At 48.1% G+C, this 14066-nt stretch overlaps 1 protein-coding gene across 11 annotated transcripts in view; it reads right to left on the bottom strand.

Moving 5' to 3' along the window:
• Positions 1-14066, bottom strand: part of pde4dip (phosphodiesterase 4D interacting protein) — a 65728-nt gene that overhangs the window by 6774 nt on the left and 44888 nt on the right. For 7 of the 11 annotated variants that reach the window (XM_023804501.2, XM_023804502.2, XM_023804494.2 and 4 more), the window contains 12 exons: positions 12635-12750; positions 12059-12249; positions 11166-11424; positions 10634-10829; positions 9594-9710; positions 8900-9347; positions 7005-7240; positions 6535-6589; positions 2332-2582; positions 1442-1585; positions 1000-1197; positions 57-326 (listed from right to left, as the gene is read on the bottom strand). In XM_023804501.2, coding sequence (XP_023660269.2) covers positions 57-326; positions 1000-1197; positions 1442-1585; positions 2332-2582; positions 6535-6589; positions 7005-7240; positions 8900-9347; positions 9594-9710; positions 10634-10829; positions 11166-11424; positions 12059-12249; positions 12635-12750 — 2481 coding nt within the window. The remainder of the gene's footprint in view (positions 1-56; positions 327-999; positions 1198-1441; positions 1586-2331; positions 2583-6534; positions 6590-7004; positions 7241-8899; positions 9348-9593; positions 9711-10633; positions 10830-11165; positions 11425-12058; positions 12250-12634; positions 12751-14066) is intronic. The other 4 variants (XM_023804496.2, XM_023804500.2, XM_023804498.2 and 1 more) reach the window with 4 other exon arrangements.

Here is a 14066-nt window from a genome sequence, read left to right as displayed (position 1 = left end):
CGTATTTACCCCAAACAGATTCAAGACAGATTTAAGGCTGGAGTGGTGATATTTACCTGTGTGACTGGTGCCAGACTGGTACCCCGACGAGCCCGACAAAATGTCGCCGTAAGCAGAGGCTCTGATTGGCTGGCCGATGCGGCTCATCTCCCACAATGCACCACGATCCATCAAACCTGGCTCCGCCTTCAGACGGGTGCCGGTGTCATTGCTGCTGAGTGAAGGCTGGTGAAAAGCGTGATGGGGAAGGTAGCTGGAGGGATTCCGCTGAGGCTGGTCAACCAGGGAGTAGGCGGGCAGCGGCTTAACATGTGGAAGCGTAAAGCCTGCGTGAAGTGAAAACAAACAGGGCGAAACGGTGACACCCTGCTCATCTGAGTATAAAGTAGCATTTTCGATCCTCAGTCAGGTGAACGGGTGCAAAACAGCACATTAAACCATCAAGCAAATCATGTCATAGCTGAATTTCAGCACAAACCCTGTGATTAGGAGCGAGAGAGAGAGAGAGGTAGAGAATGAAAGGTTGGAACATGCTTGGGGAAAAGCATGCAAAGGTGAGTCCTAAGCTGGGGGGGGGGTGGGGTGGTGGGGGTAGGGATCCACACTGCACAGTTATTTTGTTCCAATCGGCTGCAAGGCCTCTGAGTCCCGTACGCAGCCATTGGGAAACTAGTTTATTCTGCATCCAATCAGGCCCGATTATTCTGACATTAATTTTGGTGAAATTTGAAATGTATTAGACTGCCACATCATAATGTCTTTGCCATCTCTCAATATTTACTACTACTGAATTTTCAATAATGTGTAACTGACTGCCAATACAGCTTAACAGAGAATGTAGATCAGCTTTAGAGGGAGTTAAGTAGTCTGTTGTATGGGTAGCTGGAAAGCTGTCTTGTTGCTCAGTAAGCTGCGAGCACGACGATCTGGAAGCCAGTATGATGTGGGCTTTTCTCACACACTCACGCACACGCACACAACGCAGAGAGGCGCGCTCACGGTCTGCTAGCTGCATCTGCAGCGTCTGCAGCTCCCGATGCACCTCTGCCAAGGAGATGGACCCAGCCCCAGGGCAGCCGAGCCCCGGTAGCTGAGATGGGGGGTCAGAGAGCAGAGGCTCCCTCTGACCCGGAGGGGCTGGGTAGTGTTGAGATTGAGGGATAGGATGGGAACTGGGCATAAAACCAGGAAAGAGGCCTGGGAGGGGGGGGGGGGTCAAGAAATGAAGATGTCACAGCAACTTCAGCACCCAGACCCAAAGTTTGCACCACAGATATCTTAGCAGCAGATGCTAACGCTAATGTTTGGTGGATATTACATATGTGACAAACGGAATACGAAATCTGCACCACATTTGCGTTTTGAAAGCCTGACCCAATATACCTGTATGCCCCCCTATACTATGGATTCATGCTCTAAGATCCATGTAATTTAGTCATACCTTGTTGAGACAGACTGTCCACGGGACTGGACACCGTGCACAATATGCTAGGACAGCTGGAGGGTGATTGAGGTCTGCGTGATGCTGGGGAGGAGCATGGCACAGGTGAGAGGTGAGGTGAAGTGCTACCTCGACAGAAAGCATCTGAAAGAAAATGTCGCTGGATGAAGATGTGCAATGCTGGTGCGGATGGAATGAAGTCCTTCGGGCCTACTCTGGTCTACAGATCAGGGAAAAGTGAACCAGCCACCATCCCTACCAGTTGGTCAACATTATTGTTGAAATCCACCACCTGCATACCTTAGGCAGGTAATTCAGGGCGTGACCAGAAGAGTCAGTTGTGTAGGTGAGGAGGAGTAAGTGGAAGGCAACAAAAATGTGGTTTGGTCCTTAAGTGGTGGATAAGAACCGGTAAGGGGAGTACTGTACTGATTGGAATGAAAATATAAATGAGACTCAGCAAAGATAACCACTTCGGGGTTACTCTCATAATGTCAGGTAAGAAAGTGATTAAACCAGTGTTTCCCGCCCCGGTCTTCGGGGACCCCCAGACAGTCCACATTTACGCTCCCTCCCAGCTCCCTACAGGACAGTTCATGTTTTTGCTCCCTCACAGCTCCCTGCCAGACAGTCCACATTTTCGCTCCCTCCCAGCACCCTACAGGACAGTCCATGTTTTTGCTCCCTCACAGCTCCCTGCCAGACAGTCCACATTTTTGCTCCCTCCCAGCTCCCTACAGGACAGTCCATGTTTTTGCAGCAGAAACATGAACTGTCTGGGCGTCCCCAAGGACCGAGGCGGGAAACACTGGATTAAAACTTTCCAAATGGCTTTAATAAAAATGATTACATGTATTTAGCAGTAGCGACTGCTACAGTTCATGCCGTACCAGTGTGTTGTGGGCTCAGTCTCCCCTCCTGGTCCTCCTGGTTGTACTCGCTGGCCGCGTCCACCTCCGAGCCCAGCTCCAGGTCACCGTGGGTGGAGCCATGCTCATCGGAAATGAAGGACGTTCTGTCCGACTGGTTGGTTGTCTCTGAGAGGGCGTGGCTGCTGGAAGGGGTGTCTGGCCGCTGCTGCTTGAGTTTAGAGCGCAGAGATTCGATGATCTTATCCTTCTGCTGGAGCTCCTTGCTCAGCCTGAACGGAAGTCAGTACAAGGGTTGACGTGACGGGTTAGATCGAGACAATCAGAGAGCTTCATGGACCAAACTCAAGGTGAAAGAAAAAGTTTTTTCAGACAGACAGACCCTCAATAGTGAGACAGGTAAATCACGCCTGTTAATCAACTAGAAACAATCAGCAAGAGCAGGTATGACCAGAGAACCAGAACTCTCATTGGGACCATTTACAATCTGTCAAAAATATGATTTAGTTAGATTATGGAGATATTTCGTTGTATCGGTCAGGAAACAAGCCATCTCAACAAAGTAATTCATTATGCACTGTGCTCAGGGACGTTATCTACTGTAACTTAATGGACGTGCCGATCCCCAGGCGAGCAAAGCTGCCTGTGACTGCTCAGCCTCTGACCCCCACCTTGATGGCCAATTCAAAACACAAACAAAAAGACACACAGTCCTATTCTAAGAGTTTCATGCAATTTCGATCAGTTTTGATCATGATTATCTTGTAAATCAGGGGTGAGCAACCCTGGTCTCAGAGTGCCGGTATCCAGCAGGTTTTGCATCCTACCTGGTCTCTGACGAGCCACTCCTGATCTCAGGCAGATAGTACCTCATCAGGTAGGATGGAAAACCTGCTGGATACTGGGACTGCAGGATCAGGGTTGCCTAGCCCTGGTGTAAACAGTGTACTTCAACCAAACCTTAATAAATTTACTTTAATAAATGATTACAACATATAGATGATTTACCACATATAAATGTTCTGGTATCAAACCCTAACCCAACATCAATGACAGACCTAGACATCCCTAGCTCTTATTATATAACCATATTCTATATTCAGCCAAAAAACCAGCATCTCTTGTCTGTAATCTGATTCTGGCTCTTTTCCTGCGAGCACATGCACCTGTTCACCTCTCTACCACTCTTACTTGTCCATCTGCCTCTGCAGGCCCTTCTTCTCCTTCTCGAACTGCTTCCTGAGGAATGCCAGCTCACACTCCTTCACCCGGCACTCCCACAGCGAGAAGGAGAACAGCGACTCGCGGTAGAGCGGGCTGCTCCTGGACAGCATGGACTTCCACAGAGGGGCCATGGCCCGGTGATAAGCCCGGTCCTCAGTGAGTCCTACCAGGGTGCCGGGTTGACCATCTGGGCCGACGGGACCCGGGGTCCAGTCCAAAAAACCGGCTGCCTCCAAAGAAGGCGGAGCCCACACGTTTCCAACGTCTTAGACTGTGACTTCAGCCGGTCCAGCCGGAGTGCCGTCCAGTGCCGTCTTCTCAACCAATTTAGCTGTTATTCTGAGTGGTGAACCCAGAAAGAGCAGGCAACAATGAATCCACCCCCACGACGCAAACCTCCAGATAATCTGATTACCTCTTGCTGGGGCTGATCTGTTTAATTCTCATCTGCCACAAGGCTTCGGGAAACATACCGACATTGGCCAGTCCCCATTGAAACTTGACTCAGCCCCCAATTTCCTGTGCAACGCCATGGGAGGGGGGATGCTGGCATTGTAGACCCAGATGATTATCTTGAGTCAGCTAAGCTGTGCCACTCACTGCCTTTACAAACTTGGCTGCATGAAGCCTGTATCCCAGCAGTATTCAGGTGGTTCAAAAGCTTAAACCCAACACTCCATGGAATCGAGGTGCCACACAGCCTCACCTCCCCCGAGGCAAATTTCTCTTAAATAAATGTCCGAGTGCACCAGCAGAGAGACTCGGTTTAGTGTAGAAATGCTGAGAGAGCTTCCCCTTCCTTTGGGGCTGGCTGGTCTTCGGAGAAGCAGTTAGAGGACTCTTCAACATCCTCTGGGGTCGAGAGATCACCGATTGGATTTAATACCATTTGGTCTAGCAAGGACCCCCGAAGGAGCTGATCCAACAGTTGTCTTAGCTGGTCTGTCGGAGGATTTAATGCCATTTGACTGACCAGGGCCGCCCGAAAGAGCTGATCCAGCGATCGTCTTGGCTGGTCCATCAGATGTTTTATTGGCAGGCTGAGGATAACATGCTCTTACAATAAGTTCTTCTCAAAAATGTTAATAAGAAGAAAATATCGAATTACTACATATAATTAACATAATTAAATTTAATTAAAATTAAAATTCAACACAATCTGAAGGCAGTCGGAAACACTGGCATAAGCCACTTTCGCCAGACTTACTCCTCTAACTGCAGGGCCAGTAGTTCCTCCTGACCTATTTAACTGGCCAGTAATCTTTACAGCTTAACCTTGTTATGGACTGTCTCAATGCCTCAAATCAGTCCCGACTGCATCCGTCCGAGACAAGCTCTTTTCTCAGTCAGGGAGAATAAAAAGGTTGTGGATTGTTCACTGGAAGAAGCTCCGGCTCTTACTTAATTGAATGAAAATCCTAGAATTAAATAAAAACTTCAGGTGATCCCAGTTGAGAGGCTGTTCCCAGCCGAAGGGAGGATCCAAGTGTTTCCACGCAGCAAAGGAGCTTCTCGTGCTTTTATTTATCCTGAGCTGTGAGATGTGATCCTGGCTGAGATGAAGCGATCAGTGTGGCTCTCTCTCTCTCTCTCTCTCTCTCTTTCTCTCGCTCCCTTTCTCCTCCCGCTTGGACCCATAACACAGGGGTGGGAGTGGGGGAGGAGGAGATGTCAACCTCGGCTTTGCCTGTCATCACAGTGAGAGCATAGCGCATCCCCCCCCCCCCAGAAGCGACAAAGCGCCAAACGGACTGGCAGAATGCACCTTCTTTGCCTGGGGGGGATGGACATGAAAAGGTGCAGGCAGACCCAGCATTCACGTGCTCCACGCGTACCATCGGGAAGCCAGACACGTGAGGGGACTGCCCCCCCCCCCCTCCTCCCAGGACGCGGTCTGTCACAGCCGCAGACTCCCGGCTGCCAGATTTGGATGACAAAAAATAAAAAGACTGTACGACTGAGAACTCAGTTTCATATAAAGATGATAAAGATGCAAAGAGAAGCATCTGTAGGAATCCAGTGAGAAAACGCAGGAAGTCATACACCATCTCATTACCGCAATCCAAACATATGGCGCTACACTCAAGAGATCGATGGAGGACGGCAGAAGAGAAAACAGTTTAAATGTCTACTAAATCCCCCCTCATCCCAAGGGGAGGCTGCTCTGACCTATTGGGGAATGGGAATTATCCAATCAAATCACTTGTCGCCTGGAACCAGCGGTGACTTTCCACAGTGAGGCCGTGACTCCATGCGCAGGAGCCAGCGGCAATGTCAGAGCGGCGCCATCCAGAGGACAAACATGTCTCTGACTCTTCCTCCATGACTCACTCGCTTTCCAGCGGAGACGACACCACACGTGGAATGAAGATGCATGCCGCAGTAGGCATGTCCCACACAAACACGGGTCCACCTTATACATACAGTACTGTGCAAAAGTCCTCGAGATACAAAGAAAATGTTTATTTGGCCAGAAAGTGTGCACTTGCTTAAAAACCACAATTTTTACTAATTAAGCAAATTAACAGTAACACAATTAAAAACTAACAAGGATCTCTTCTGTTCTTGGAAAAGTTACTGATATCTTGTTGGCTGGCTAGAAGAACACCACTTTGGCTGAGGAACATCTTCTGAACCTCTTCTCAGAGGCACATGAAGTATCAATTAGCCATATGAGGTGTGTTAATGGTCGAGTCAGGAAGTACACAGGTGTATTGAATGGTTACTGTTAATACTTTAGGAGAGGATTTGAAAGGGTCAGGCTAACACACTTTGAGAAACATAATATCATAGTTTTATAACAACAGGAAGATCATGTCAACATCATTTTCTTTGTCTGCCTGAGAATTTTGCACAGTGCTGTAGATTTAGCTGTTTTTTCTGCAGGGGATGGTGGTGATGTGAAACAGAGAGGATAACTGAACCCTAAACCCATCAAGGAGGAAGCTCTAGGAGAAGAAATGGGGGGGTGTGGAAGACGGAGGTTTGAGGAGCACCGACCTCAGAGCAAGCAGCTCGTGGCCCATCTTATCATCTAGAAGTTCTGCAGGGTCTCCTGTCAACAAATCAACAAATTTTAAATTTTCTTTGCTATTTTTGCTAAATGTATGTTAATGTTTGTAACTCTGTCTTGATCTGGATTCATTTCATTCTGATATTTGATATTTAGTTTTTTTCATTTCAGCTGTTCCCTGTTACTCTTCCCCATTTTTTTCCATTTTACTCTGACCTCATCTTTGACCCACAGATTCTACAAAAGTTGAACAAATTGCAGTTGAAACATGTGACTATTGAGGCAATTGTGTAACACGACCTAACAATCTGATCTGTGGCCAGTCCCCTAATCGCCTGCAGCCATCATGTCAAGCCCAAGCAATCAGATTGAGCCGATGACCAAAAATCCACACTGATGTGATGGGTTTGTACCCGACAGACGGGTGAGCCGGCGGGGCGGTGGCGGGGGCACTCACGGCCGCTGATGTTGGCGCTGACCCTCTCGGCCAGCGCGCTGCTCTGCGCCAGCTGCTCGCGGAAGCTCTGCCCCATGTAGTAGTCGATGTCATTGGCGCGCAGCAGCTCCTCGAAGGCCTTTGTGGTGTCGTCCAGGTGCTGGCTCAGGATGCGGCAGACGCCCCGGCTCACCCGCACGCGCTGCCTCAGGTGAGAGAGCTCGCGGGCCTGCGCCTGGATCAGCGTGTCGAACTTCCTGTGAGGTCAGAGGAAGTGGGGGGGCGGGACTTAGCATTAGCCACTGGAGTCATTAGCCAGGAAACATTAACTGCCAGCACTCATACATTTGAAGAGGGGATGCTTACAATATTTAATTAAATATATATATATTTATTACACGGCTCTCTGGAATGCTTGATTCTGATTGGTCAGTTGAGACATTTGCAGGTTCGTTCTTTTCAAATAATAACCGCTCCAAAGTAATAACGAAAGCCGGTACTACTTGTATGTTTAAAATCCCTCCGCGCCAACAAAGATTACCGTTTAAAAATGTTAATTTAAAACAAATATGGCAATAAAATTCATATTCATGTCCAGTTTTTTTCCTTATGTGGCAAGTCGCCGTGTAATAAGCGGGATAATGTACGGGTTGCCACTAGCCTCCGCTTCGCGTCGGGTCCTGATCACACTGTCGGGGCTCATTTCTGCGATAACTACCGGCTGCCTGTACATTATCCCTTACATATAACCTTGGGCCACCAAAATAAAAAAAATCAGCTCTCCACTTTTTGAATGATAATATGCATGATAATGTGATTTAAACAGAGCCACAAAGATCAAAATCGGATTGCATCTAATACACTATATTCCAAACTGTGTCCAATGCACAAATTTACATTTTCAAAGTCATTTGACTTGAAAGTCATAATCGTCCTTTTAGTTGTAAATAATTGCAGACGGGTGATAACTTAATCAGTGTTTTTTTTTTCAAATTAGGATTCATGTCTACTAATGTGCTGCTGGAGTCTTCATGGCTGGGCTATTTAAAGTCCCACCGCAAGGGTCCATTTTTGGCTTTTCGCTTTGGACGGGAGGCACAGCACTCGTCTTGGAAGCCTTCCAGAACCTTGGCGTCCTTCTGCTTGGGGCAGCTCCCAGTACCTGCTCAGGCGCAGGGCTGCGGACTCGTGACCCTACTGGCAAGCTGACTATGGCAGTATTGGAGTGTGTGGTACTGTATGTCAAAGAGGGGGTGTAAGATAAAAATGAAATTAAGCTTTATTTTCCATTTGCACGAGCACGAGTAAAGGTACACTGCTGTGCTTTGTTTCCAATCTTGCTCTCCTTTGAGACACTGACACACATATATGCAGATGAGGATGAAGTCTGAGGTCTAGGTGCAGAGTCAGCCATTTATCCGACACCCCTGGAACATTCTGGGGGGTTAAGGGCCTTGTTTATGGGCCCAATGGAGATGTAACTATTCTGGGGCTTGAACTGGCGACCGTCCGATCACAGACCTAACCTCCTAAGCCATGGCTATTCAAATCACGATCCTCACGGTCCTGTTGATTTTCCAGCCTTCTTTTACCTGTCAGCCAGGTGTGAAGCCTCTGGCCAATGAGAACTGAAAACAAGGCCTGGATTTGGAATCGAGGTCCAGATTTGAAGAGCCCTGCCCTAAGCCACATACTGCCCTCTCAGAGACAAAGTCTTCCACACTCTGCTTGTCACCGGGGCTGTGCCCTCAAGGGTCTGCCAAGTGAAACCTTAGCTGTAGGTAGTTATACCAATGGACTCTGCGGAACATTTCTGTACCATTGATGGTACATTAATGCTGTCTATACCTTTGGGATGTTCCTCAGAGTCCATTTCTGTACCTGCTGAATGACTGGGAAGGCGATGCACTACCTACCCCGGCCAGGCGGCCGCCTTGCCATCTTCAGAAGCCCCCTTACTCCCCGACCTGGTGCTTTTGAGCTGGTCCTCCAAACAGGTCACGCGCAGAGCCAGGTCCCGCAGCTCTCGGTTGGGCCGTGGCCACTTGGTAGCTCCAACCCCGTCCGACTGCCACCCCTCATCGTCCTCGGGGCCACTAGTAGCCGGAGAGGCCTGGAAGCTCCATGCCAGAGAAGCAGCTGACCTCTCCAGGTTAGAGGAGCAGTCGCCGGTGCTGGAGATGCTGCGCAGGCGGCCCTGGAGGCTGCGGATGGTGGCGCGCGAGCGGGAAAGCTGCCCTCGCAGATCCTCCACCTGCTGCCGCAGGGACGTCATATTCTCCGCCTTCCGACAATCCCCGGTCCACCACTGGCCATCGCAGTCTTGCCTGGACAGGGTGGTGCACATCTCCAGATCATCGAACTCTGTGGGTGAGGACGGGAACCACAAAAAGGAAACGAAACTGATCCCACTGGTCAAAGCTACAGCATCTTAACTGTAATATACGCAGCGTGATTGTTAAACAAAGTCCAGTTTGCTGATTCCTGACAGTGGAAGAGCAGGTCTGTATATGACAAATCAAATCCCGATCATGGCCACTGCTAGATGGGGAAGCTCCTGAGAGCTGAGAGTGCAGCCGTGTCTCCTGCAGACCAGTCCAAACATCTCACCTGGGCTGCTGGTGTCCTCCCTCTCCGCCTCGTTCTCACTGCGGCCACAGGTCTCATAGCCCAGGTCCTGCAGGTCCACCTGTACCTGCTTGCTGTCCTGCTTCACTGAGGTTTCCGCTGATTGGGGAAGGGGGGGCGGGGGGGCATGCAGATAACATGAGACTTCACGTCTATTAACTCTCTATACTGCTTCACAAAACCATTCTAAACAGTAGCTGGATTCTAATTTATTTGCAGTAATTATTTCAGCAGATTTTACGGTCCAAAGAAATACACTGAATATGTTGAGATATTTGTTACAATTTACTGAACAAAAAAACACGTATGAAGAGCAAATTTCCAAAACTCATTTTTATGTTTTTGAGATGAGACAACCAGGCTTCCTCATCATATGTTACAGCATCGGGAACCAAAACTCACTCAGTCTGCATGTAAAGCAGTGCATGTGCATGCGTGTGTGTGTGTGTATGTGTGCGTGTGTATGTGAGAGAGAGACTCTGTTTGCCGGTGTGTGTGTGTGCGTGTGTGTGTGAGAGAGACTCTGTTTTCCGGTGTGTGTGTGTGCGTGTGTGTGTGAGAGAGACTCTGTTTGCCGGTGTGTGTGCGTGTGTGTGTGTGAGAGAGACTCTGTTTGCCGGTGTGTGTGTGTGTGTGTGCGTGTGTGTGTGACAGAGGGACTCTGTTTGCCGGTGTGTGCGTGAGTGTGCGTTTTTTTTCCCTTATGGGGACCGGTTTCCTGGTCCCCATAAGAGAAAACTCTATTTTATAAAAATCGGTGACTGCTATGAAAAAACTAAAAATGCAAAAACTCTTGTATTTTGTTTGGTTACTTATGATTATGGTTAGGGCAGGGTAGGGGTTAAGGTTGTCATAGTTAGCGTTAACATTTTTCCCATTGAAATGAATGAGCGGTCCCCATAAGGATATGTATACCCTACAGTAGCGTGCGTGCGTGCGTGTGTGTATGTGTGTGTGTGTGTGTGTGAGAGAGAGACTCTGTTTGCCGGTGTGTGTGCGTGAGTGTGAGCGCGGTCACTCACTGAGCAGCTCCCTGTAGTCCTTCAGCTGCTCTGCCTGGGCCTGGACCGTTGCCTCGGATACCATCAGCCTCTCCTGAAGCTCCTGACTCTCCTGCTGGCTCTGCGCCAGGTCCAGGTGCAGCTGCCGTGCTTTCTCCTTAAGCCCCGCCTCCACATGCTGCCAGATCCGGTCCACACTTTCCACAGGCTGTGCTTCCTGGTTTCGGCAACAAATAGCAGGATTGTATTCTTATACGTTATGACCATAATCAGAAAAAGAAGAAGCTGCTGCCCTCCAGGACAATCAGTATATAACTCAGAAGCCTGCAAAGGCCTCATTTGCTGCCTTAATTTTACTACACATCACCTCCTGTGACTGTTTGATTGAAACACTTTTAGCTAAAGTATACTTACAGTTTACCTAAATGCTGCAGAATTAGCATATGGATATTGATACAGTTTGACATTTATGCCAGTTTTTATCTTATTTGATTGCAATTCACCTAAGTTATAAAGCAGACATGTTTTAGGGTACTCAGTCTTGGGAGCGCACCTCTAAGGAGGGGCTGGACAGCAAGGTGCCCAGGTCCAGAGACACCGGCCGGGTACACCTCCTCTTCCCCTCACGGGGCGGTGAGCTGGACATGGAGCGTTTGCCCTGGGTGGGGCTCAACTCCCCACCTGACCATGCCCCTCGTGCTTCGCCCTCCTCCGGCCGCCCTTCCTCCACCCGGTCCTGTGCTCTGTGCGCCATCTGTGCCAGCATCCCCTTCAGGTTGCTGTTTTCTGCCCGCAGCTTGACAACCGCGTTCCTGGAGGGCACAAATGTGACAGGTGCTCGGTGCTGCCCCACCCTGGACACTAAAATGACCCGAACTGCCACCCATTCAACATTTATAAATGACTGTTGTCAGCGTTGAAGAGTGCTGAGGAATTCCCCTCACAAATAGTCAACAGTTTATTGAGAGGCTCAAAAGACGAGGTAATAAAGGCAAAGCCTGCCTATATTGATAAACCATGTCCAACGTATGATATGAAACTCAATCAACCAATCACATTGGCTTATATGATTCTTTAACTACAAATTTAAGGTACCCCGGTGTAAACAAACTTTATCTGCGTTCATTTACATTTAGCCCAGACTACCTTAAATCTGGCTAAGAAAGAAATCCAGGACAGAGATTCCACTACATGTATAATATTTAGATTTAATAATCCAAATGACCTAGTTGACTAGTACAAACAGGGCTCTCGGGACTTTGTCAGACTCTAATAAGTCAAGTGAACCATAGACTTTGCAAGCCTTGTAGAATTATGAACTAGGAAAAGTAGCGCAACAGAGTGGCAGGAAAGGTTGCAATGAACCTTCACATAAGCGTCTGTGAGCTGGGCACACGCTCTAACCTAGGGCCTAGTGAAAATCAGCAATGGTTAATCGCAAAGTACCGCATCTGAGACAGGGAGCTGTATCCGGCCTTCTCAAGCTGGCTCTTCAGCTCGCCCAGTTCCCGCTCCACCGCCTTCTTTTGCTCCACCAGCTGCTGCACCTCCACCAACCCCTGTCCCTCCACAGGTGCATTCTGGGATGGACTCCTGACCACCGCCCTCCCGTGCAGGTCTAACATGTCCGGGGGGATCTATGGAGAAAAGATTATCGATTAGCATCTGACCAGCAAGGCACCGCTGAGATACCCTGAGCAAGGTACCCCTCTACGCCAGATTCATGAGGTGGCCTCCTGGTATGTTTTTCTAGCTGTCCTGAAGGAGGTCCCACATATTGGCTGCTTTTCCATCACTTTCTGGTCAAACTCTGCCAAAATCTTAATCTTTTGTTGAGGTCAGTGGGCCAGGTCATGTGATGAGACACTATCACTCTCCTATGTAGGCGACTTGCCAAGTCCAAACTTTTCACTGGTACTGTATACGCTTACCAGATCTTTCAGTTAACAGTCTTATAGCTAACTAGAGTAATTTCGAACAGCGCTTCAAATAAATCATTTGACAATGAGGGTTTTGTTGTACCTGGTTTGTGGCCAGGGATTGAGCGGTAAGCTTGAAAGTTTCTTCCTCCTCAATGCTATCTGTGAACTCGCTGCTGCCACCGTCGTCATCGTCGTCGCTCTCCTCCGTGCTGAGCTCTGCAAGCACAGCGGTGACAATGACAGGTGAGCCCCGACGTACCAATAACCTCCAACAGGACTGCTGAGGACATCGGGAGCGACGCGACAGACAGCCCACGACATCAGAGAGCACAGAGTGACATTAATGTTTGCCCCCCCATGAAACACTCCCAGGGACTGGCCTGTTCGGGTCATGTTACATAAAGGCAAAAGCAACTGATTCTATGAGGGATAAACAATCCAAGCAGGGCTTCTCGCTTCCCCCTCTGTAAAGCAAAAAAATAAATAAAAAATAGAAAGAAACCGAAAGGGACCAGTGACATAAAGGAAAAACAACTCCTGCATTCAGCCAGACTAAGGCCTTCATTACTGCTGATTCTAAGAGACGCAGAAAAAAGGCACTTCCTGCTTGGAAGGACACTGCACAGAGACGGCCCGGCTGCGCAGACGGCTGGGAATGCAGCCAGTGGGAACCTCGATTGTGCAGACTTTCCATTGATACGTTTCTCCCAGTTAGGTACCGAGAACTTTTAAAGCAAAATCTGATATTGTGATTCATTCTTAATTTTCTCACTTATACTGGTTTCATGCCTGCAAAAGCGACAGAGAAGCTGAACAGGCTTTTAATTTAATTGTAACAAGGTTATTGTATACAGTTGTTCATTGTATGAATCTATATAGGCTTAAAAATTATGTTTTAGCATCTAGTCTAACAGACTGACAGGTAATGCCCTGTTTTGATTGGTCTAGCCCATGAGGCAATATAATGTAACAGGAAGCACTAGAAATCATATTTGTATTTTAGACCATCGTCCTGGGAACCGAATGCTATTCAGCCAAAGGGACTGACTATACTGCCCACAGCTCTGTGGAGCAGAAAACTTTTACTGACTGTCATTAAGATTAATGAGCCTTTGGCACACAAAAAAGTGATTTTGATTGAGGGTGGTGATGTTTATAAACAGATGTCATGGGACCAGTTGTGCCTTCACTGCTTATACTGTATATAGAAAAAAATATGAGTGGCTACGGAATGCATAGATTTAAAAAAAAAATACAAAAATGTCAAATGTCAAAAATGACATTAAAGCATTTATCCAAATCTGTGCTGCAGTTACCTATCAGCGATTTAAAATTATCACAGAAGCATTCATCAGATGCCTGTATGGATACATGCCAAGGCAAGTTAATGTCCAAAGTTTGGTCCACATGTTTCTGCTGCAAGCTTCTTAAAATAGGGAAGCATTTCAGCAAACATGACGTGCACAAATGTCCCTGTATGACTATATCTTTTGTGTGAGTCTCTGCATGTGCAGGGCTGGGTGGCGTTGGAA

Source organism: Paramormyrops kingsleyae, chromosome 15, assembly GCF_048594095.1.
Source record: "Paramormyrops kingsleyae isolate MSU_618 chromosome 15, PKINGS_0.4, whole genome shotgun sequence".
Classification (NCBI taxonomy): domain Eukaryota; kingdom Metazoa; phylum Chordata; class Actinopteri; order Osteoglossiformes; family Mormyridae; genus Paramormyrops; species Paramormyrops kingsleyae.
Note: the sequence above shows the minus strand (reverse complement) of the source record. Positions and strands in the feature narration are given on the sequence as shown.